The sequence below is a fragment of the Hetaerina americana genome, unplaced genomic scaffold (assembly GCF_022747635.1).
Source record: "Hetaerina americana unplaced genomic scaffold, ioHetAmer1.1.p SCAF_1, whole genome shotgun sequence".
NCBI lineage: Eukaryota > Metazoa > Arthropoda > Insecta > Odonata > Calopterygidae > Hetaerina > Hetaerina americana.
This window is the reverse complement of record NW_027286069.1, coordinates 108,360,076-108,383,686: the sequence shown is the minus strand read 5'-3', so window position 1 is coordinate 108,383,686 and position 23,611 is coordinate 108,360,076. Positions and strand designations below refer to the sequence as shown.

At 43.2% G+C, this 23,611-nt stretch overlaps 1 protein-coding gene across 1 annotated transcript in view; it reads right to left on the bottom strand.

Moving 5' to 3' along the window:
- Window positions 1–9,570: 9,570 nt before the first annotated feature.
- LOC139694521 (interference hedgehog-like) overlaps window positions 9,571–23,611 on the bottom strand; it is a gene marked incomplete at both ends in the record, with an annotated part of 209,620 nt that continues 195,579 nt past the window's right edge. Inside the window, 2 exons of the mRNA XM_071593070.1 lie at window positions 9,571–9,689; window positions 10,194–10,478. Of these exons, the coding sequence (XP_071449171.1) occupies window positions 9,571–9,689; window positions 10,194–10,478 (404 nt within the window). The remainder of the gene's footprint in view (window positions 9,690–10,193; window positions 10,479–23,611) is intronic.

The window sequence follows — 23,611 nt, the reverse complement described above, 5'->3', positions numbered from 1 at the left end:
AAAGCATGGCCTTCCATTCATGAAGGAATTCTACCTCCAAATGAATCCAAAAACAACATCTGGAGTGCCTTTGTTGGGCTTAGTTCAATCGTCACGCCTCTAACCATCCTCGCTTACACTTCCTTTAACAACGATCCAGGATACGCATGACATAACAAATGTGTAATGTCTCCGAGAGGCAGGATGACTCTGGAAGACACTGTTAAACGGAAATATTGAAAGCACTAACCCGGTCGCTGGACTATTTCGAGAGTGATCCTCTGCTATTGTCTGCAGAAGAAAACTCTCCATAGAAACACAGAGGAGAACAGCCCAACGGTCTTTGGACTGCTTCGGCCGTGACACTCCGCTTTCGTCGAGAGAAGAAAACTGAATGGCTAGGGAAGGAAATGGAATAGGATGGGGAGGGGGAAGTGCATTTTGTTTTCTTCAGTAACCAATCATCAGCGAAATCTACGCCATGATAGTAACCTTCTATTTTCCCCAATTCACCTTCAGTCAGCGGGTGTCAAAGTTGCAACTACACCTCTGCTTTAAACTGCGAATTAGATGACATACACTCCGATCTACTCATTACCCATTACGTACTTATACACGTATGCCATTCAATGATATTGAATTCTTTCCCTCCCTATTTCCACAGCTCCTTTCTGTATACTTAACGCGACTCGCAAGACTCGTAAATATGTTTTGATCCAGGCATCCCCCGTCAGACCCTCTTATCAACCCCCCCCCCCCCGGGTCTGGCAACCGCCCCCTTCCCCGCCGCCTAAATCCCTCACGCAACCATCTCTCTGCGCTTCCACACCGACTCCCTCCAAAAATGTCACCGGATGCCCCGTGTGCAACCAGTGCCCCGACTTCTATGCTGGAGAGCGAACAACTCCATTCTTCCTCCTCATAAAGAGTGGTGAGGGCTTTTCAACCAAATCCGTGTCTGTCCTCTCCTTTCCTCTGCACCCTAATCTTCACGTAAAGCCTTTCCACTATTGCTTCTTTCTTTCCTTTTTCTTAAGTTAAATAACAGTACAGAATTTGATTGGAAATCCAATGGCCATACATACTCACTTACTGGTTCCTTCGCGAAACGAAATAAACTGTTTCCCTTGTTCGACACGTCGTAGTCATTTTGGCCATTTATTGCTGAGAGCCAAGCAATTCCTCATTTTCCTCGACCATTTCTCTCATCAGTCATCCTTCATCTCCAATGATACATGAAACGGATGAGAGCTTTCACAAACTTCGAGCCTCTTGCCAGAAACCTGTATAGCTCCTTTTTAATCACCTAATTCGCTCACTCAACATCGCTATGACACACTCGGAACATGACGCAAAGGTCTACTTAATATTACAGCTCGAAACTCCCTCTCTACCCTTTGTGCTGTGGGCGTCAAGGTCTATATAAAAAACGGGAAAGTATGGGAGTGGTATGGCCCGGACGGCAAATCGAAGTGGCGTGCGTCGCGGGGAGAGGTGGGCGGGTTTCCTCACGATTGCGCGGAAAAGGAATGCGATCGATCGATCCTCAGATGAGTGGTTCGCATTCTGATGCCGAGAGTGAAATGGAATCGGCCGACATGACATCGGCGTGGGCGCGCCAAACCCACGACTGCCAGCTTCGCTCCGTTGAATCTTCGAGTGCAGGGGAAGATCTCTCTGCAGCCGACGCATGCGAACCCTTTCCTGCGATTCAACTGGTGAGCTGACGAGGATATCCGTCGCTCGTCGTCCCTCGCTTTGCCACCTCGCGGTCGCTTCAATGTCAGGCGCTTTCCACGTTTTGAAATGTTACTGTGCCAAGGAGCATGCGCTAAGGAAATGTCTGTAAAATGAGCACTTTCTCTAAACCCTTACTTCAACCTTGATGTGTGGAGCTAAAATGGGAATGAGCCGAATCAGTCATTGGCAAAATAGCCGTTGCAAACAGGTAAGTTGCAAGAGTTCTTTTTCAAATCAAATTTCGATTTTAAAGAAAATATATTAGAAAATACATACGAGGGTAGGCTGAAAACTAATGCACACATGCTTGTGGACCACAAACAATATAACCCTCAGAAGCACTACTGGTTTTATGCGGAAGTAATATTCCCCCTCAACAAGCTAGCGCAGGTTTGAGGTCGTTACATTCATCCAGTGTATTTTGAGAAGTGGAAGTATGGAGACTTGTTCTAGTGTTATGCCAACGCGAGTTTAACAGCGTGCTATTATCGAATATTTGCCTTCAACATCATCATCCGAGGTGTAATGATTACCCTCGAGGTGTCTCTTAAGTTGAGGAAAAAAATAAATATCGCAAGGCGCAAGATTGGGGGAATAAGGAGGGTATTGTTTGTTCTCGCCTGTGAGACGGCGTGGTACCCATCGTGAAAAGATTTTACGGTATCCCAATTGTTCAATAATGAAGCCGATACGTTCCTTGCATATTCCAATGTGGATTTCGATACGCTTTTGAGTGATTCGCCGGTCATTTTCAATCAAATCTTCGACGAGTTTTATCGTCTGAGGCAGTGATCGGATGTCCACCGCGTGTTTAATCAACAATTATGGCTTTTGTAGGCTCGCAACCACGAAATTTTACAACCCATCGATTTACAGTAGATCTTTCAACAACATTCGTCACCATAAACAGCCTTTAAACGACGATGAATCCCAGTAGGAGTCACATTTTCAGCAGTTAAAAATTAGACGCTGTTTAGCTTGCGCTGACATAGAAATAGAACACGTCTCCATACTTCCGCTTCTCGAAATACATGGGGTGAATGAAGCGACCTCAAACCTGCGCTAGCTTGTTGAGGGGAAATGTTGCTTCCACATGCCCTCAAAAGTCCTTCTGAAGATCATTTGGTTAGTGGTCTACAAGCATGTGTGCATTAGTTTTCAGCCTACCCTCGTATAACTTCCTTTAAAAGAATATTGCATATATTCGGCGCAATTTATTTCGTATGAAGGAGCGGGACGGTTCATTCACGGGATCAAGCAATAAATATCATCCAAAAATAACAAAACAAGTGATAAATGACAATTCCAACGAAGTAAAATGTAAGCAATGCGTGTCCCGCAGCATTCCTTCAATTCTCTGTAATGAGAGAAATCGCCGACGGGGAGGCAAGAAGTGCGCCAAAGAGTACCGGGAAAGAGTGGTGTATTTTACGTTTACGGTGTGTTTACGAGTCCATTAACCAGCTTACACTGATACAGCAAGTAGGTGTCGCACGAGTTTTTTGAGACTCAGTTTCCCGCTTCATGTAATAGACTCTGTGCAGTTTTCAGGTTCCAGAATAGATTTGAAATATCCCTCCTGGGTAAATTTTAAACTGTAACGACATAATATTCTGCTAGTAAGTCTTGAACTACATCTATATAACCCGTAAGGATCGAATTTTACATTTCATAAGAATCATATGAAGCACATGGCTCGCTTGTGAAAACTATGTGTATGATGCAGTATGCAGTATCAATAATTTTTCATTAAATTACTAATATAAAACCAATTGATACCCAGTAATGGCACGTAATAATGTCTTATTAGACACTACGATTTTCTAAGATGTTTCTATTCTTCCGAACAGGTTTTTTCTCGCAACGTCTACGTCATGATGCCGTTGAAATTCTAAAATCATTGAAACCTTAATGAAAACTCATATTAGTTAAGTTTTTGCTTAGTAATGCCGCTCTGAAGCCGAAATCGATCGGAGATATTTAAAATGTTTAGAAAATAAAAAGGTGCCTAACCACCATCAATGTGTGTTTGTATAGTTACGGACGGGTACAATTAATAATATTTACAAAGATGAGAGCAGCTGATGAAAACATTTCCTGTTGTTTTTATTAAATATCACTAAGAAACATTTTCCTAATGGAGTTTCAATTTAAATTCGCTATGCCAATTTAATTGGAATGATAGAAAGACTACTAATAGGTTATTTTGAAATATATTGGAGACATTTGATGTGTTGGTATTATATTGATTTAAAGGATATAATAATACAAGTAGAGATAAACGCAGAACCGACAAACATGGCCATTGTTTAGGTATACATGCCATAAAACAACCATGCGGAGGAAGAGGTCATAATCCTCATAATAAGATAGGATATACGACCAATTAGAGGACATAATCGCGTGTGTGCCTGCAGGGAAGCATTTGATAGTGATGGGGGATTGGAATGCGACGGTAGGCGAAGGAAGAGATGGTGATGAGGTGGGGGACTACGGTTTAGGCACGATGAATGACCGCGGGGAGAAAGCAGTTGAGTTCTGCAGGAGACAGGGGTTAGTCATCACCAACACTTGGCTTAGACACCACAAAAGACGCAGGTATACATGGAAAATGCCAGGTGACTCAGGAAGGTATCAGCTAGATTATATCCTGGTTAGACACAGGTTTAGGAACAGTGTGATTAATTCCCAGTTTCCCGGGAGCGGATGCGGAATCTGACCACAATTTATTTTTTATGAAATGTAGCCTCCGTTTCAAAAAGACAAGGCAGGGGAGGCGGGTTAGAAAATGGAATGTAGAAGAGTTTACTAAACTGACTGGGAATGAGTATCAGTAGGCTGTACAAAAATTAATGACTGAGGGAAAAGAGCCGGGCACTATCGAGGGAAGAAATATATCAAAAAAGGATATCGAAAGCCGCAAAATAAACTATAGGAACCGCATAGGATCTATGTTAGCAGCTAGAGATAAGTCGCGTAAGAAAATATTTGGCACAGAAAAGATACAAAAAATATGGAAGGAATATATATAAGAACTGTACGGAAAGACCTTAGGCTAACAAGGTAAAACATATAAAGAGTACATGACGTAGATGAAGGCAGCTTTGGTCAAGGTATACTCGACGGTGAGATAGAAAGGGCATAAAGGGAGTTGAAATCAAATAAGGCTGTGGGGGTGGAAAACTTTCCTGCGTCACTTCTACAAGGTTAAGGAAAATGTGGGAGGAAAAGTCTATACATGCATATATGGACTGATTATTAGCATCTACGAGGAAGGAATATCGCGGGAACACTTTGTGGGATCAGTATCAGTTCCTACTCCGAAAAAGATAAAATCTACATCATGTGAGGACTACAGAACAATAAGTTTGATTTCCCATGCAGTTAATGTTGTTCTCAGGATCATAAACAAAAGGATATAGAGCAGGGCCAATGATTACCTAGGGGATGATCAGTTTTGGGTTAGAAAGGAGAGAGGCACTCGCGATGCCATTGTAGTAATGAGATTATTAATCGAGAGGAATATAGAATACAATCAGGACGTATTTTCTTGTTTCGTAGAATTTGAAAAGGCATTTGATAGAGTAAAATGGTAAAAACTAATAAAATGTATGTGTGTGTGTGTCTCAGTCTCACTTGAAGAAGGCCTCTGAGAGGGCTGAAAGCTCGAACAATTTATCGTGTAAGTGTCCTTTTAAATGTTACTATTCTATTCCATTTGTGATATATTGTGTCAGCCCATTATTGTGCCGCTCGCGTGAGTTTTTCCGTACAATCGTGGTATATATATATATATATATATATATATATATATATATATATATATATATAAATAAATAAATATATATATATATATGTCATAAAATGGGAGCAGGGGGCTAAACCGCAACCTGTAAGTACTCGTATCTCAAACTGCTCAGGTGCGAGTGGGGAATCGAGAGTTCGGGTGGTGTTAGGATGAGGAGTAAAGAAGATCAATCCATTATCACCTGTGCTGTTCTAAGTTTACGTGAAGGAAATGATTAAAAGGGCAAAACTAGAGACAGTGGAACAGTATATGTACCTCGGAAGTGTTTTGGGCGAAAATGGTCAAAGTAGTAGGGACGTACGGAGAAGAAAAACGTTAGGTAAGGAGGTTTTCACAAGGAGGCAAGAACTGATGGTAGGGAAGTTGAGATAGGATGTTTGGAAAAGGGTCGTTAAAACTTTGATATGAAGTAACTTGGTGATATACGGCGCGATGGAAACATTGTAAATGAAGCAGCAGAATTTTAGGTGTAGATTGGGGGCTTTTGAAATGTGGGTGTAGAGGCAGGAAAAATGGATACAGTGATAGAGGGGAGAATGTTAGGCAAGTGAGGAAAGGGCAGGAATGTTAAAGGGATGTTGGATGGTAAGAATGGAGGAAGGAAGTACACAGAGATGGCGGGGGGCTTGTTGTAGATTATGATGTTGGGTTGTGTTTGTTAAGGTGAAACAAAATATTTAGTTGGTAGTCGTGTCCATCCAAAACCTACCTTAACTGGTAGATTGCCTAATAATAATTACGCTACAATTCCCTTCGTAAGTTGGAGAATCGAGAGTAACTCGTGAATTTGTTGTATACATCATCTTCGAAGGTAACAGCAGAGGTTCTTGAGACAGGACACATCCCCAAATGTCGTTTTTGGCGATGTCCTTCGAGCAAGGGGAGGGCCCTTCGCTTTCAAGCGGAGGACCCGCGTTCACGCCGCGCGACATTAAAATCTCATTTTGGGACGAATCCAACGTTCTCTGGGAGCATGCCGAACTCAGAACCATGAACGAAATGCCAGAAACAAATGAGGGTCGTGGGGCACGCATGCGAATTATTACATACCAACCTTAAGCCGCGGAGTGCTGCCATCTGCGACGCGGTCGTGCCATCCGGAGATCCGCCTCCCACCCCAACTCCTGCCAACCCCGGCACCGGGCGTCAGTCCCCTCTCCGAAGTGGCGAAGCCCGCGCGTGCCCTCGCCTTTCCTCATGGGAAGACTCCCCGTGCTGAGCGAGGCATCGTGGAGTCCAGCCTGTGAGGTCATCTGGTGAAAGTACGAAGGGCACCAACCAGGGCCCTTTCCCTTCCCTAAGATTAGATTCCGATTGACTTGAAATCGAGTGTTTTTCTCGCAAATGAATATGTTTTATACCGTGTGCTTTAAATTGTGATTCGATTGTTACATTTATTGTATCCTCCATTTTTATGAGATCTACAAGCCATTCCTCCACATGACAGAACTCTTTGTTTATATTAATTTCCGAGGTAAATAGTGGCGCAAAGTGGGATTTACGAAGCCATTTACCCAGGAACGTATCAAAAGAGGAAGGAAACGAATGAATTAAGGTTTCGCACGAAATATTGTGATCCGGCAGATTTTCTTCTTTTTTCAACGACCGAACCTTCTGACACGAGTAACCTCAAAACAATGACTGTTCTTTTCTTAGCTTCGAAGTAAACGCAGTTAATAATCATTTTTTAAGATGATTATGCATGTAGTTAATTTTCAGCGATTTATAGAAAATTTATGTCTGGATAAATGTTGGGCACATACATACATTTACAAATTATTTTCTTGTTTCTGAACTGATTGAAAAACCTAATAGGCCTTTTACGTATGGCGTTTAAATAAGCAGTCAATAAGAAATCTTCGACGAAATGCACATAAATGCCAAAGGTCTCTCTCGTCTTAAAACTTGGCCTCCGGAGAAAATTTTCACATTTACGAACTTACGATATCTGATTTATGTCTGAGACAATTTCTGTTTTTACTGCTGAAAAGCACTTTCATATTCGGAGCAGGAACGAAAAAAGTCCATCTTTGAGGTCACAGTGAGTAAATCTCAGCGTGAGCCAGCGCAATAGACACATTAACATTAATAGCATGCGATGCGTGGTGAATGGTGGAAGCCTTTTTTTCAATTTTATGCCTAAACATTTATTAAGGAGGTTTTAAAAGGACAATTAATACCCTTTTACCGCAGTAAAAATGGCCCATGTGAATTTGAAAACAAAATTAATTTCAATACGCATACGTTAGCAGGTCAACGTGATCGATGAAGAGGTTCAAAGGTGCGGATTCAGCTCTCCTCGACAAGCATCTCGGGCAATTATCCTGTCATTGACGTGGCCACAAGCGGGAAAGAATTTAGTTTCCGGAGGTCACAAGAAAGGGCCCGTCAAACTTCCGTTTCGTCCCTCAAAAGGTCGGAGGTGGCTGGTTACGCACTTCCGCGAGCCTCACGCGCACGCCAGCACAGAGACGGACGCACACACACGCGTGCAAGAGAAGCGCCTCCATTTCTCTTCACCTCCGTCGCATGAGACGTTTCGTGGCGATGAAGCGGAATCGTCTGTCGCCGGGGAGCGCATCTCACCGAAGAAAGTCCTCCCGCCGCCTCCGTTCCCTCGAAGCCGCCCCTCGCTGGTCGGGGGGCCGCAGTCGGGACGAGCGGGGAAGTTGATGACGCGCACACCCTCCCTCTGACACACCCACAAACACAGATTCACACGCCCCGGATACGTCTGTAGAACTCAGTATCCAGGATTCAACGGAAGCGAAAAATTAATCCATTCTCTTCAGCCACGCTTTTCAAAGGACAATGTTTTTAGGACACTTTCTGTAGCGCATCATTTTATTTGTTCATTCTGATTCGGATGGAAGAGAGGAAGATCAGGATATGGAGGTTTTTTCTTGACTTGGAGGTGGGAGGTCTGAAGAGCCTAGAGAGGTCCATGCGGTGATGTGTCTCAGTAGTGCACAATGCCCCGAAACCCTCTTCATGTACGCGTCTATCCTTTCTCGTTCAATCCATTCCACGACAAGGGCGCATTTGTTTGCAGGCGCTGACGCGATTCGGAAATCCCACGGGTAAAAAAAAGGGGTGACGGGGGAGAAGCTAAAAGGCGTCCCTGCACTGCTTCTTCCTTCCTGCACTCCTAGTGACGTTTTCGTGTTCAAATGTCGCGAGACCTCAGTCGCTTTTTTGTTTCGCATTACACTTCGCTTTCGCTTCCAGTGGAAGTGCGCCACCAGTTTAAGTAGATGTGGGTACTATTTCGAAATAATGATAGGTAAAGGTTTTTTATATATGCACAATTTCCGGGAGACACGTTATTACGTACATATACATTTATATTTTGCATGCATATTTTCATATCAATATTTGCATGAAGATTTCCACTGTTTTATTTGCCTCAAACGAGACATATTTTGAAAACCATCTCTTCGGTGCATCCGATCGGAGGCCATCAACAAAATATCACATTCCTCTTTTTTTGTCCCACAGTTGCCTATTCCCAAAGAGTAATGTGAGCCCTGATACGGCATATTTTATCTAAGTCTTTCTAAAAATTCTCATTTGGCGACGAAGATTTCTTTGTGGAGAAACACTCTCCTTGAACGGTAAAAAAATTCGTGGTAATCTTCGTTTCATGAGTAAATTTATGTTGCCTTTCGGGTGTATGTCCTTGAATATGTGTGCCACACCCAAGCATCTCGCGTGCATCACTTGGGCATGGCATTTTGAGGGCCCATGCGTCCGTCACCCAAGCGACTGGGATTCATTCAACCGACGCGCCATTCGACCGGGAGTCATTCGACCGTCGCCATTCGCGTCAACCGAATGTGTTGCCTTCACGCTTGGGGACGCCTCTTCCGGCGCCTTCGACCCCTCGGCGCCCCGGGTGCCCTCTGTATACCCAACCCCCCATCCCGCCTCCCACTCCCGTTCCTCTCCTCCCCCGTCCCGCCCCCATCCTGCCCCTCCTCCCTCCCGCCCCCACCCGACGTCCCCCTTGCTCCGGGGACCTCCGCGCACCTCCACGTTAGCAGGTAGGCGGCAGTGGCGGCTGGTAATGCGGCCATCGCGGCCAGCAGGGTAGGGCCCCCGCGCCCCCGCCCAGGGCCACACCCGCTCCGGCTGCCGTGCTGCATCGCCGCGGGCTTCTCTCCTGCGGAGTAAAGAGAGGGACGGGAATTGGCGAAGAATACATTGAATGCGGCGTATGTGGATTTAATCAGGAGTATTGTGGGTAGAGCCGATCGCCAATCAAATGAGTAGCAGTCAATTTAGGGGTTTAGTGGTTAGAACGCTTGCCTTCCATGCAACAACAGGACCCACAGCAAGTTCGTTTCCAGATGACTTTGTCCAGCCCTGGAATAGCCAAAAATACTTTTCGGGATATCGTATTGGGTATCTTATGGGAGAAGATGTCAACAATTGGAGCATCCAGCTTTGGGCATTTGGCAAATATGCTATTTTTCAATTTGATTAATTTCATTGTATAAATTTTTAATGAATTAGTAATTCAAAAGTAATTTTGCGGAGGCTATCTCTTTTCCAGACATTTAAAGTAATTTTAAATCTTGAATGGGTATAGGAATGTCATTGCGAAACTAATTTTCATTTTGCAAAGTGCCCCCCTCTCTTGCCGCGCATTCGGACACCATCTCACCGTTGAGCACGTGCACGTTGACCGATGCGGGCCGCGCGTTGGACGGCACGCACGTGTAATTGCCCGAGTCCACCCTCCGCGCCTCCCGCACCACGAGGGCGCTGCCGAAGCGCTCAGCCTCCACGGAGACGCCGCGCTCGCGGTCGTAGTTGATCATGCGGTCGTCGTGGTACCAGAAGACGTAGACGGGTGGCTCGGTGCTCTGGCGCAGGACGCAAGACAGCCGCAGGGTGCTGCCGCTCTTGAGGTGCAGGTCTGGAGCGCCAACGATCTCCGCCCTCGCCTCTGTGCGGAGAGGAGAAAGGACGGACGGGCGGGGATCATTAATGCTTGCATTGAAAGATAGCGGTATGCATTACATATTTATTTATTTAGCCTTAGCCCGAAAACAGCCCTTTTTGGCCTTTACATCGGACTATTAACAGTGAATAGATAGAGAGGATTATACACACCCAAGCCCTAGGTGGAAGAAAACCCACCTAGGCGGGAATCGAAACCGCGACCGTTAGATTGGTAGACAAAGACGTTACCCCGCCACTACCGAGGCCGGCTATTTATAAAGAAATACTGAAAAAAATACCGATCAAACGAATGAATATCTATGACTTTCACTTTGCAATACAGCTACAAATGCCCACCAATTCTAATATCACATATCTGATAGTATAAGTCATTTTTTTCGTTATTCCATAATTTCGTGATTTTTAATTTATTTCAATCATCATCTTACGATATTAAATTTTAATGTAAATAGCCTTTTAGTCTTTTGTGTGCCTCAGCTATGTTATATTATACAAATCCGGAGGTAATATGCTAATTTCTAGAATATTATCTAATTTGTGCAGTGTTCAGTCCTTTCATGCTTTAGGTGAAACATTTTGATAATTTTACATTTTCATCAACTTAATATGCTACAAGTTTAATATTATTTTTGGAATATTTTAAAATAAAGAATATTCCTTTCGAAGTAAAAATCTTTCGTCGATAGCCTTCGAGTTCTATGAAAGTATGATGACAATTAGGGCTCTGTCTGATTGAAGGGATTCCGGGGGAATGGGAGACCACTGCCAAAAATTCATCTTTCATTGCTTGCGTATTTGGTTTCACGAGGATACCATGTATACTGGAGGAAGCCTTCGTTCACAAGAACTCGACCGCTGTGGAACCTCTGAATACCTCCGAAACCTTAGTTGTTACCTCAGAATTGCTGCTTACTTAAAGAAATTTTTACAAGTAGATTCCTATCAAAGGAATGGTCTTCCCTACCATTGCTTGCCAACGAGAGCAGTCTTACGAGGACCACCGATGTGGAGATCATCTTCCCCGCAAATCCCGGCGAACGCGATTTTCGCAAAAACAGTTCTCAAATTACATATTCCAAAGGAAAATCGGGTAGCACTTTACGAGCGTGATTTATGGTTATTAAAAGTGTAGAATGCCAATATCTTCTTCATCGCAATCCTTTTTCTACAGAAGTTGGCAACTGAAAGAACAAATTTCCAAAATAACGAAAGGTCTAATCGATGGTTTCAGGCGTTATTTTATGGAATCGGTTCATTCTTAAGCGGATAAAATAATACTTTGTAATTCCACAGATTTATTTCACAAACACACGGCCCGGGTTTCGACGTACAACGTAATTTTCAGGACCTGAAGATGACGTTGTACGTCGAAACCCGGGCCGTGTGTTTGTGAAATAAATCTGTGGAATTACAAAGTATTATTTTATCCGCTTAATAACGAAAGGTCTTTTAATACACTAAAAACGAGGAGATTGGCGCATGGCATCATAATCAAACTGCTTTTAAATTGTCTGAATCTTTTGGTGTTTATATCTTGTGCTTTTCCACGCCAAGGCATATCGAAAGTTACGAATTCCCTTTCCTCACAGTGACTGACGTCTGAGGGAAACTTCATCAGGCTTGATTTAATATCTACAATTTGTCGCTTTTGTCACGGTACAGCGAGCCTCTTCTCTTTAGGAAGAATAGAAATTCAACGCTGACGAGGCCGGGGATTGAGTAAAAGATGTACATTTTGAGTTAGATAGTTTCAGGAACATCTTCGTGGAAACCCGTGATCATGAAATTTCAGAAAAAAAATTGTTGTCTTTCTAAAGAATTTTGAAAACACGACTTTTTTCGTCGCAAAAGTGACATAATCAGGTCAGATATTATTACATTATGATAAGAACACAAGTGTGACAGATCTCTTAGCGGATTTAGGCTGGGAACCACTTGAAGTGCGGAGAGAACAAGCGAGGCTTAGATTTTTAGAAAGGTTCAGAACAAAAGAGTTTAACTATGACACTGAAGGAATTATAATGACCCCACACTACTTAGGTAGATCAGACCACAAAGATAAACTAAGGGAGATAGATTCCAGGACAGATCGGTACAAATACTCATTCTCTCCCCGAACTATCAGAAATCATAATAGTAAGAAACCGAAGTCACTTTAGAAATATTGAAAACATTGAATTTACCAGTCGGAGCAAAGTGAAACACTGCAAAGCTGTTAGGTATACTTTCAGGTGCATGTGTATGTAAGATGTAGTTTGAGTGTTTGCGTGTGTGTGGGGTGTAAGTGTTTATGCATGAATGTATGCCATGTTTTTTGTGGATGTATGATTTTGTGGTTATTGCATGCGGTTTTTTTTTCTTTTCTAAATTACGGGTGGTGTCCTAACACACCCCGCCACACGCCCTTGCGGCGGCTTGCGGGGTATTAAGTAGATGTAGATGTAGATATCTGTTGAGTGTTTAATGCAGGCCTTAATAGGACGAAATCTTATGCAGGCCTTAATAGGCCGCGTAGGACGAAATCTAATGAGCTTTAATTTTAAAATTTTACAACTGATGTAAGGGATGCGTGAATCGCTGTCTTTTTCCTGACTGTTTGGCCATTGTTCGTTTCGAGTAAAATACCTCCAATTTAACAGAATTGGTCTACACCGGAGGTCATAGAAGAGGCCAAATAGGAGAAGCGGGGAGCTAACGAGAAATCTCCGCCCTGCAATCCTCTAGGAGGTTCAGTTAATGATGTTCAGACAGCGTCGTTCCATCGAATCAGATTCAGACATTGTCGTCACCATCGTTCAAATGGCCTTGCGATAAATAAATGTTGGGATAAGAGGGTTTAAGGGGCCTTTAGCCCTATTCTTCCTCATAAGAAGAGAGGAGCAGGTGAAACGAAAAGGGAGAAGTGATAACTGAAAGAATTCCTTTGAGGAAGGACTAAACCAAAACGAGGGGTTCTTCACTGAGATATTTTAGAAAGGGGAGTGTAATAGTTGGTTACGTAGCTCCTTTAGAAGAGTAAAGGAGGGAGGCAGGAGAGAGACCCCCAATTGGTACCTATACTTCTCCCCCTAAGGCATCTGCTCGGGGAACTTGTTGTCTCTCTCCACCTTACTCATTGATCAAAGAAAAGATTGTGGGAATTCGCGGGCAAAGGGAGAGGAAGAGAAGAAAGTGGCGCAGAATTACGGACGTAACGGTGATTGTTCATTGTGTTCCTCTTTAATCATCCAAGAATCCATCCCCAATTCAGCAACTATACAAAGGTGAGAACCGCGTGCATTTACCATTCCAATCGTTTGAATTTCCTGGTCTGAACCGTCACCAGCATATCCTTACCACTTTCCTACCACCATTCCTAGCACAACCCATGCTACCCCTCGCCACATCCCTCATATTCCTCCGCCCGAAAACTTCCACTCTGACCCAACGAGAAAGCCACTCAGAGAAAGCCAAAAGCTCAATTATCTTAAATTTGAGTTTCCTTTTACGTGTTTTCTTTGCCTAACTTTGCGATCAAATGCGCCGTCCCAGGTTTAATTGCTCTCGAGAGTGCTCATACTCTCCGCCTAGGTTAGGAGCCAGACGTAATTTAGTCCACGCAGCGTCTGTTCCTCAGTGAGGTGGCTGCAATGGCGTCTGACCCCAATGGGGCAACCAGTAAGTGATGGGGTCACATTAAAAACACTATTGAGGAAGGCAACGGTAAACCACCTCAATTATCATTCCCTAAATTTAAATGATGGACAAAACAGAGATTTTGAGTCCTGGCAAATACGGGGCTCGGCCAAATCGGCCGTGTGTCGTACCAGTCAGCGGGGGAGGCAAGGCTTCCGCGGTCGTCATCCCACCAAACCCTTGCAAGAGAAATCCGACAGAAACAGGACAGAAGACGCCGGAAAATAAGACGAAATTAGTTAGAATAGGAACGTTGAATGTTAGGACAATGATGAGGACAGGGAAATTGGAGAATATTAAGCGAGAGATGGAATGGGGAAAAATAGATATTTTAGGTCTATGCGAGGTGAGATGGAAGGATAGCGGGGATTACTGGAGTAATAATTATAGAATAATATACAGCGGCGATGACGAGAGCCAACGAGGGGTTGCCATAGTATTGAATAAAGAAGTAGGAAGAAGCGTAGTCATCATAGAACAGGTAATGGATAGATTAATACTAGAAGAGATTAAAGCAGAACCGACGAACTTGGTAATTATTCAGGTATACAGGCCACCGAGTAACCATACGAAGGAAGAGGTCGATAGGATATACGATCAGTTAGAGGACATGATCGCGTGTGTTCCTGCAGGGAAACATTTAATAGTGATGGGGAATTGAATGTGACGGTAGGTGGAGGAAAAGATGGTGATGAGGTGAGGACTACGGTTTAGGCACGAGGAGTGACGGCGGGGAGGTAGCAGTTGAGTCCTGCAGGAGATAAGGGTTAGTCATCACCAACACTTGGTTTGAACACCACAAAAGAAGCCGGTATACATGGAAAATGCCAGGCGACTCAGAGAGGTATCAGCTAGATTATATTCTGGTTAGACACAGGTTTAGGAACAGTGTGACAAATTCGCATAGCTTCCCTGAAGCGGATGCGGACTCTGACCACAATTTAGTTGATATGAAATATAGAATCCGTTTCAAAAAGATAAGGCAGGTGCGGCGTTTTAGGAAATGGAACGTAGAAGCATTAAATGGATTGAAAAGGAAAGAGTACCAACAGGCGGTAGAGGAAATCATGGAGGATGGTAAAGAGCTAAGTACTGTCGAAGAAAAATTGGAAAGTATCAAGAAAGGGTTATCGAAAGCCGCAAAAGACACAATTGGAACCGTTAACGCGAAAAGGACTCGATAACCATGGATTACGGATGAGATGACTACAAAGATGGATGAGAGGAGAAAATGGAAGAATGTAAATACAGATATAGGTAAAATGAAGTACAAAGAGTTAAACAATAATTTTAGGCGGGCAACAAATAGGGCAAGTGAAGCATGGTGGAAGCTGCAGTGTGAGGATATGGAACGCTTGCAGAGGAAGGGTAAAATTGATGCGCTGTACGGCAAAGTTAAATCTTAATCGGGAAGTAAGAATTGAAGATCTATGCTAACAGTTAGAGATAAGGCGGGTAAGATAATAGTTGACACAGGAATGATCCAAGACAGATGGAAGGAATATATAGAAGAACTGTACAGTAAAGGACTTAGACCAACAAAGTTAGACATAGAAAAGGAACTTGACGTAGAGAAAGATAGGTTATGTCCAGGGATTCTCGACGATGAGGTAAGAAGGGCATTAAGGAAGATGAAGTTAAATAAGGCCGTGGGGGTGGATAACATTCCTGCGAAACCACTGAAATCTTTTTGGAAAATGTGGTAGGAAGTGGGCTTATGGGCTAATTCGTACTATCAGCTTCATCTGTAAAGTTTTTATATCCTCGCACTACGTTTTCCACCATGCTTCTTTTGATTTATTCGTTACCCCTCTCAAGTTATTGTTTAACTCTTTATACTTCCTCCTGCCTAACTGTGTGTTTACATTCTTCAATTTTCTTCTCTCATCCAGCTTTGAAATCATATCATCCAAGATCCACGGTTTCCTTGTCCTTTTTACGTTAATGGTTCCAATAGTGTCTTTTGCGGCTTTCGATATCCCTTTCTTGATACAATCCCTTTTTTCTTCGATAGTACTCAGCTCTTTACCCTCATCCATAGTTTTCTCTTCAGATTGCTGGTACTCCCTCCTTGTCAATCTATTAAATGCTTCTACATTCCATTTCCTAACCCACCGCCCCTGTCTTATCTTTTTGAAACGTACGCTTCATTTTTAAACAACTATGTCTAATTTTTGGTCAGAGTCCGCATCCGCATCCGCTCCCGGGAAGCTGTGGGAATTGATCACACTGTCCCTAACCTGTGCCTGACCAGAATATAATCTAACTGATACCTTTCACTTGGCATTTTTCATGCATAACTACGACTTTTGTGGTGTCTAAACCGAGTGTTGGTGATAATTAACCCCTGCCTCCTGCAGAACGCAATTTTTTTCTCCCCAAGGACATTCCTCGTGCCTTGACCGTAGTCCCCCTCCTCATCACCATCTTTTTCTTCGCCTACCGACGCTTCCAAACCCTCATATCTATCAAATGTGTCCCTGCAGGAACACACGCTATTATTCTCTCTAACTTATCGTATATCCTATCGATCCTAGATATATATATATACAGGTATATATATTCGTTAAAAATTGTTATGATAAGAACACAAGTGTGACAGGTCTCTTAGGGGATTTAGGCTGGGAACCACTTGAAGTACGGAGAGAACAAGCCAGGCTTAGACATTTAGAAAGGTTCAGAACAAACGAGTTAAACTATGACACTGAAGGAATTATAATGGCCCCACACTACTTAGGTAGATCAGACTACAAAGATAAACTAAGGGAGATAGATTCCAGGACAGATAGGTACAAATACTCATTCTTTCCCCGAACAATCAGAAATCACAATAGTAAGAAACCGAAGTAACTTTAGAAATATTGAAAACACTGAATTTACTAGTCGGAGCAAAGTTAAACACTGCAAAGCTGTAGGTATACTTTCAGGTGCATGTGTATGTAAGATGTAGATTGAGTGTTTGCATGTGTGTGGGGTGTAAGTGTTCTTGCATGAATGAATGGCATGTTTTTTTTTGTGGATACATGATTTTGTGGTTCTTGCATGCGGTTTTTTTTCCTTTCTAAATTACGGGTGGTGTCCTAACACCCCCCGCCACACGCCCTTGTGGCGGCTTGGGGGGTATTAAGTAGATGTAGATGTAGATATATATACCTGTATATATATAATATCTTCCTCCATGTGGTTGCTCGGTGGCATGTATACCTGTACAATGATCATGTTCGTCGATTCTGCTTTTATCTCTGCTAGTAATATTCTATCCGTTGCTTGTTCTATCTTGTCTACGCTTCTGAGCACCTCTTTATTTAATATTATGGCAGTTTCTCGTTGGCTTTCGTCCCCGCCGCAGTATATTATTCTATAATTATCACTCCAGTAATCCCCGCTATCCTTTCATCTCACATCACATAGACGTAAAATATCTATACTTCCCATTTCCATTCCTCGCTTAATATTCTATAATTTTCCTGTCCTCAACATCGTCTAAGCATTCTAAGTTCCTATTCTAACGAAATATCTCTTCGTCTTTAGCGTCTTCTGTCCTGCCGCTGCTGGTTTCGTGGGATGACGACCGCGGAAGCCTTGCCTCCCCCGCTGCCGAGCATGACACACGGCCGATTTGGCCGAGCCCCGTTGTTTCCAGGACTCATATTCTCAGTATTATCCATCATATTAATCTTGGGAATGATAAGTGAGGTTGTTTCCAGTTACCTTCCTCAATAGTGTTTTAACAATTTTAGGAGGCCCGGATGCCTATCAGCATCCGGGCCTCAATGTCGTTCACTGATGGGAGTGGCCTAAAATTGTTACTTCCACCCCTTCCCTCTCCCTTTCCTCTCCCCAACCATTCCTTTCACCCCTCCTTCGCCTCCCGTTCTCCCCTTCCCCTGGCCCCCTTCCCTTTCTCTCGCACCCCTCACCTCAACAATTCCAGCAGTCATTACTTCTATATCTTCAGAGGAAGACGGATTGCTTCCGTCGAAATATCAAGAAAATACGTGTGAGTGTTCTCTTTTTTTGTGTTTCTATATTATGTTTTACTGTGTTTTGTACTATTCGGCACTTCCGTGTTACGTCTATGAAAGCATATATGTATATATATATATATATATATATATATATATATATATAAAATAGGAGGGCAAAAACAAGAGCAGGTAGAACAGTTTACGTATCTCGGTAGTGTTTTGGACCAACACGGTCAAAGTAGTAGGGACGTAAGGAGAAGAATTGCGCTGGGCAAAGAGGCTTTCACAAGGAGGAGGGAGTTGATGACAGGGACGTTGAGTAAGGATATAAAGAAAAGACTCGTAAAAACTTTCATATTGAGCGTACCTATGTACGGTGCGGAAACGTGGCCATTGAAGCAGGGGGATAGACGTACATTGGAGGCTTTTGAAATGTGGGTGTGGAGAAGAATGGAGAAGGTGAAATGGACAGAGAAGAAAACAAATGAGGAAGTACTTGGTATGGTGGGCGAAGAGAGGGGTTTTTTGGGAGAAATCCTATGGAGGCAGGAAAAGTGGCTGAAGGGGGTATTGACCGGCAGTGGGATGTTGAAGACTGTGATAGAGTGGGGAATGTTGGGCAAAAGAGGAAAGGGAAGGAACAGGATAGGGATGTTGGACGGGATGAAAGGAGGAAGAAAGTACTCAGAGCTGAAGAGGGGCCTGATGTAAATTAGGATGTTGTGTTTTGCTAGGGGTCAAAAATTATTTAATTAGTAATTATGTCCATCCAAAAACCTACCTTAACCGGTAGATTACCTAATAATATATATAATATATGCCAACACCTTTGACATGGGCTTTAGCATTCCATTGACCTTCAGAGCTATGCTGGTGGGAGCAATGGCATCACTCCTGGTTGGCTCACCAGATGGATCGGGGGTATGAGCCAATCGAAAAGTAGTCTGCGCAGTTTCTCATTGAGGCGGCTGCAAAGGCGTCCCAACTAGTGAGACTACCCTTTGTTGTCTAGTTATAACCTTTATTGAGGAAATTAACGAGAATCTATCTCACTGATTTACCCTTTTTGGATTTAAATGTGATGTGTTTATTTGTTATACTCATGAAGGATGGTGGCAGTGGATGCATATGGCAAACAGTAGGATGCGAAAAGCCATTGGTCCAAATCTTCAGCGGATGTATGAGGAATGTAAGGAAAATTTTCAAGCAGAACTTGATGAGTGAAATGAAAGGTAAATAACATGAACTTGTAAAAGGAGGACCGAGATTCAAAGGCTCAATCCAAGGCGTTCAAGCAACATCGAGGACACCTGGCTCCTACTTCTAGCATCACTAAACATTATAGCAATCTGACTGGGTGCTCTGAATTACTCGTACTTCTTTCAGCTGACAACAAATAGTAATATCAGGTTGACGTAAGCTCGGTCGTGAGCAATGTGTGTACCGTAAGCTTGTGAAATTGAATTAACCAAAGGAGGAGGAATGAAAGTGGAATGGAGGAAGGGAGAAATACGGAGAGAATGGCCGAGTTTTGAAATGGAGAGAATGCGGGCGGTGATACTGGGAAGTTCTGCAAATAGCACAAAATATGGCGTCGATTTGAACTATCATTTTTTTTTTGCATGAGTGTGTGCGCTGCTGGGGTGTAATTTTCCGTGTTGTTTTTTGCATGTGGTATTTTTCGTTTTTACGGTTGGTGACCTAACACCCCCCGCCACACGCCCTTGCGGCGGCTTGCGGGGTATTATGTAGATGTATCATTGGAGATTTTATAGCGGGAGGGGATCTAGATATAATGTAGCCGATGGTCCTCCTCTCGCGCCATATCTCCCTCTCTCCTGAAGAAGGGACCATTTGGTCTCAATTTCGCCCAAATAAAGACTATCTATCTATCTCTCCTCGACCCGTGCAATACACACGCTTTCTTGGCGATCTTCATATGTTCATATTAACCCAGACTCGCGGTCCTTTTCCCGCGGCTCTCCAACCCAAAACGCGGCATGGGACACTCGGTACACCATTCCATCCCTCTCGCAAAACAACCGCTCCCATCCATTTCAAACCCGTTTCGCGTAATCCACGCCGGAAAGTAGAAGAATGGGGCGTTCCTTGAGCTCACGTGTGCACCTTTCGATTCGGACGTGACCGGGCACAGCAGGGCATTTCCTTCCTCTTGAGTGATGACGGAGCGTGCAAGGGGGTGCAGGAAGGAAGAGAGGAAGGGATGTTAGATGTTGACTCGACCCGGGGATTCTTTCCCTTTTTTTGGAGGGAGGACGAGGGAAGACGGCGGAGTCTTCTCGGAGACGAAAAATAGGCGACGCGCATGTGAAGGGAGGAATCGAAGCGGCCCCCTGGTGGTTGGACGGTTGGAATTGCTCCAAAGGATTGAGTTGCCCGAACGTCGTTTGACTCATTTGCCTAGCCTTTTAATGCTGAACGATCACGGAAAGGTGGAAACAAAGCATTTCTCATGTAAATTTACTAACACCCACTAAAGCTACTACGGCCTTACGTTTTCCTGCAGTGCCATTATCACCGCAAAGTGCTCCGTGGCACTTAGGGCCTGAAAAGAAAGCGTTGCTATTACACCTACTTTGATTCGTTAGCATGTGAACGTGGGGACATAAGTTTCATTCGACACTTCTGTAAATACATATACTATCATCTAACAAATAATGGTACCTTTGGATGCAGTAAGAAATGTCTCCAATAACGTGCAATTTGAAAAGTAGGGAGGCGAAATTCCACTACCGAATGGACATGCAACATAAAACGGTCTCCTCTCCAATGAAACAGGTAGGAAATGTGACCCAACGCAGCAGGTAGAAGGGGGGTCCCCCCACGGAGAGTAACAAGGGATGGACGGGGAATATTCAAAAGATAAAAGGCAAAACATACAATGCTGTAAAGAGCACTACATTATTTAAATGCATTCTAATGAGGTCATGCGGAAGGAAAGAGTTTTGGCAACAAAACACACGAGGTTAGTGAAAGTGCATGCAATTGAGTAGAACTAACTATTCTATAGACGCTGAGGGTGGCAAGTGGAACTTCTGCTATCTATAACCCTGCAGTTGCTATCCCGTATTGTCCGTGGGAAGGAGTCCTTAAGCCTGCTAGTTCTGGCATCTATTTCCCGAATTTCGAAAATATGATCCAAGCGACCAATGTAATGCATAAACCCTTATAAACAACCTTTCTTTTACCCTTTTCAGGTTATGATACACTCTTTTTCCTACATGCCTAGCCTTATCTGACGCTGTGCAAAAGAATTGCATGAGCCAAATCTACTGCCTAGTGATCGCTTCAGAGAATGGGATTCCGCCTTGAAATATCTGTGACATTCGTTCTCTCTGCCTGTCTTAAAGAATTCATTTGGTCCTCATAGCCTCGTTTGAATGATTCCCGTTTTCATTATGTTGGTAGATAAATTCCCTTTGAGTCTTACAAATTTTAAGAGAGATATGAATATAATCCGTATAAAACTAGTATAATGAGAATTAAAAAATATATTTACATGCATTAGAAATTGAATAAAACAACCACTCACGAAGGTTACAATAAAAGGCTTTTTTCTTTATTAAATGAATTCATCGGGATGAATAATGTGCTCCTCTTTGTCTGTGCAGTCTGATTTTGGGAGCGTTCATCAGTTCTACTCTTCATCGACGAAGTGGAACTTCTGAATAACGGGTGGTGGGGAAATGTAATGAAAAAGTTAAAGAGAGGTGTTATTTTGCTCTAGTTAGACCTCATTTGGAATATGCCGCAAGTATTTGGGATCCGTGGGAGAAAATTTGGCAAAAAGAATTAGATAAAGTCCAGAGAAAATCCGCTAGATTCGTTAAAATTTGTTATGATAAAAACACAAGTGTGACAGGTCTCTTAGGGGATTTAGGCTGGGAACCACTTGAAGTGCGGAGAGAACAAGCGAGGCTTAGACTTTTAGAAAGGTTCAGAACAAACGAGTTTAACGATGACACTGAAGGAATTATAATGGCCCCACACTACTTAGGTAGATCAGACCACAAAGATAAACTAAGGGAGATAGATTCCAAGACAGATAGGTACAAATACTTATTCTTTCCCCGAACAATCAGAAATCATAATAGCAAGAAACCGAAGTCACTTTAGAAATATTAAAAACGTTGAATTTACAAGTCGGAACAAAATTAAACACTATAGAGATGTTAGGTATACTTTCAGGTGCATGTGTTTGTTAGTTGGTAGTTTGAGTGTTTGCATGTGTGTGGGGTGTAAGTGTTCATGCATGAATGTATGACATGTTTTTTTTATATATGATTTTGTCGTTATTTCGTATTTTCGTTTTTTTTGTGGATATATGATTTTGTGGTTCTTGCATGCGGTTTTTTTTTCTTTTTCTTTTCTAAATTACGGGTGGTGTCCTAGCACCCCCCGCCACACGCCCTTGCGGTGGCTTGCGGGGTATTAAGTAGATGTAGATGTAGACGAAAATTTTAAGAATTAGCACTAATTAGCTCCCAAGGACAGTTTTTGGTATTGAGTATTAGGAACACAATTGTTACTTACTTTTAGTTTTTTTCCCTACATTGAGTTCCTTCTTACGCTATAAAAGAGCACATGAAAATTAAAAATCCGCAATTTAACGCAATGATTTACAATATTCCATGTTGCTCTACAAACTAAATCTCAGAAAGCTAAATCAATACATAGGTTTTCATGCCTTTAATCTCCTGGGCATGTGTGTATTGACCACTTTTATAGGGTTTTGCCTTAGTACTCACGCTTTCCCTCAATGAAAGTAAAACTTCTAAGCAGCTGTTTCTGATTGTTCTCATTGCTATAATTCATTTTTTTTATATATGATGAAAGGTATAAATGTTTTGATCCTGAATTTATTACGAGGTTAAGCAACTAGAAGACTGATTGCCTGATAGGGCTGTTTTGTAGTCCCAATATCACCCAAAACCTTTTCATAGATACACGATTGTGCTTAGCAATAGAGAGAATACATTTTTAGATTGGCACAGTCAGTGCACCAGGTCACTGATTGGAATGGCTTTTTTTCGTGGCACCGTGGCGTGTGCCATGGTAGCCTCTCTCGGCCGGGGCGAAATCCGAGTCCCCTGGGTCCATTCCGTGTGGAATAAAGTGGTGGGTAGCCATGTTCTACGTGAGAGACCTTAAAGTGCGTCTGATTGACCTGGTCACGGTGTAATACCAGCTGAGGGGAGGGAGGTGCGACTGTCTCCTTCTCGCCTTCTTTCGGGAATCTCATTCATCCCTCGCCCATTTGGACCGAATTTTGTTTTCGTGGCACGTCCCGCATCACTTCCTCATCTGGTCATCACCCCCTCCGCCGCCTTCTCCGACTGCCCCCGATCCCAACGGCAAAGGCGTGACTCGAAACAGCTCCGTCGTCGTCCAGAATGCCTCTCCTCTCGTGAGGATGATTTCTTAAAGCCTCCTATCGTCCGCGGTTCTCAGT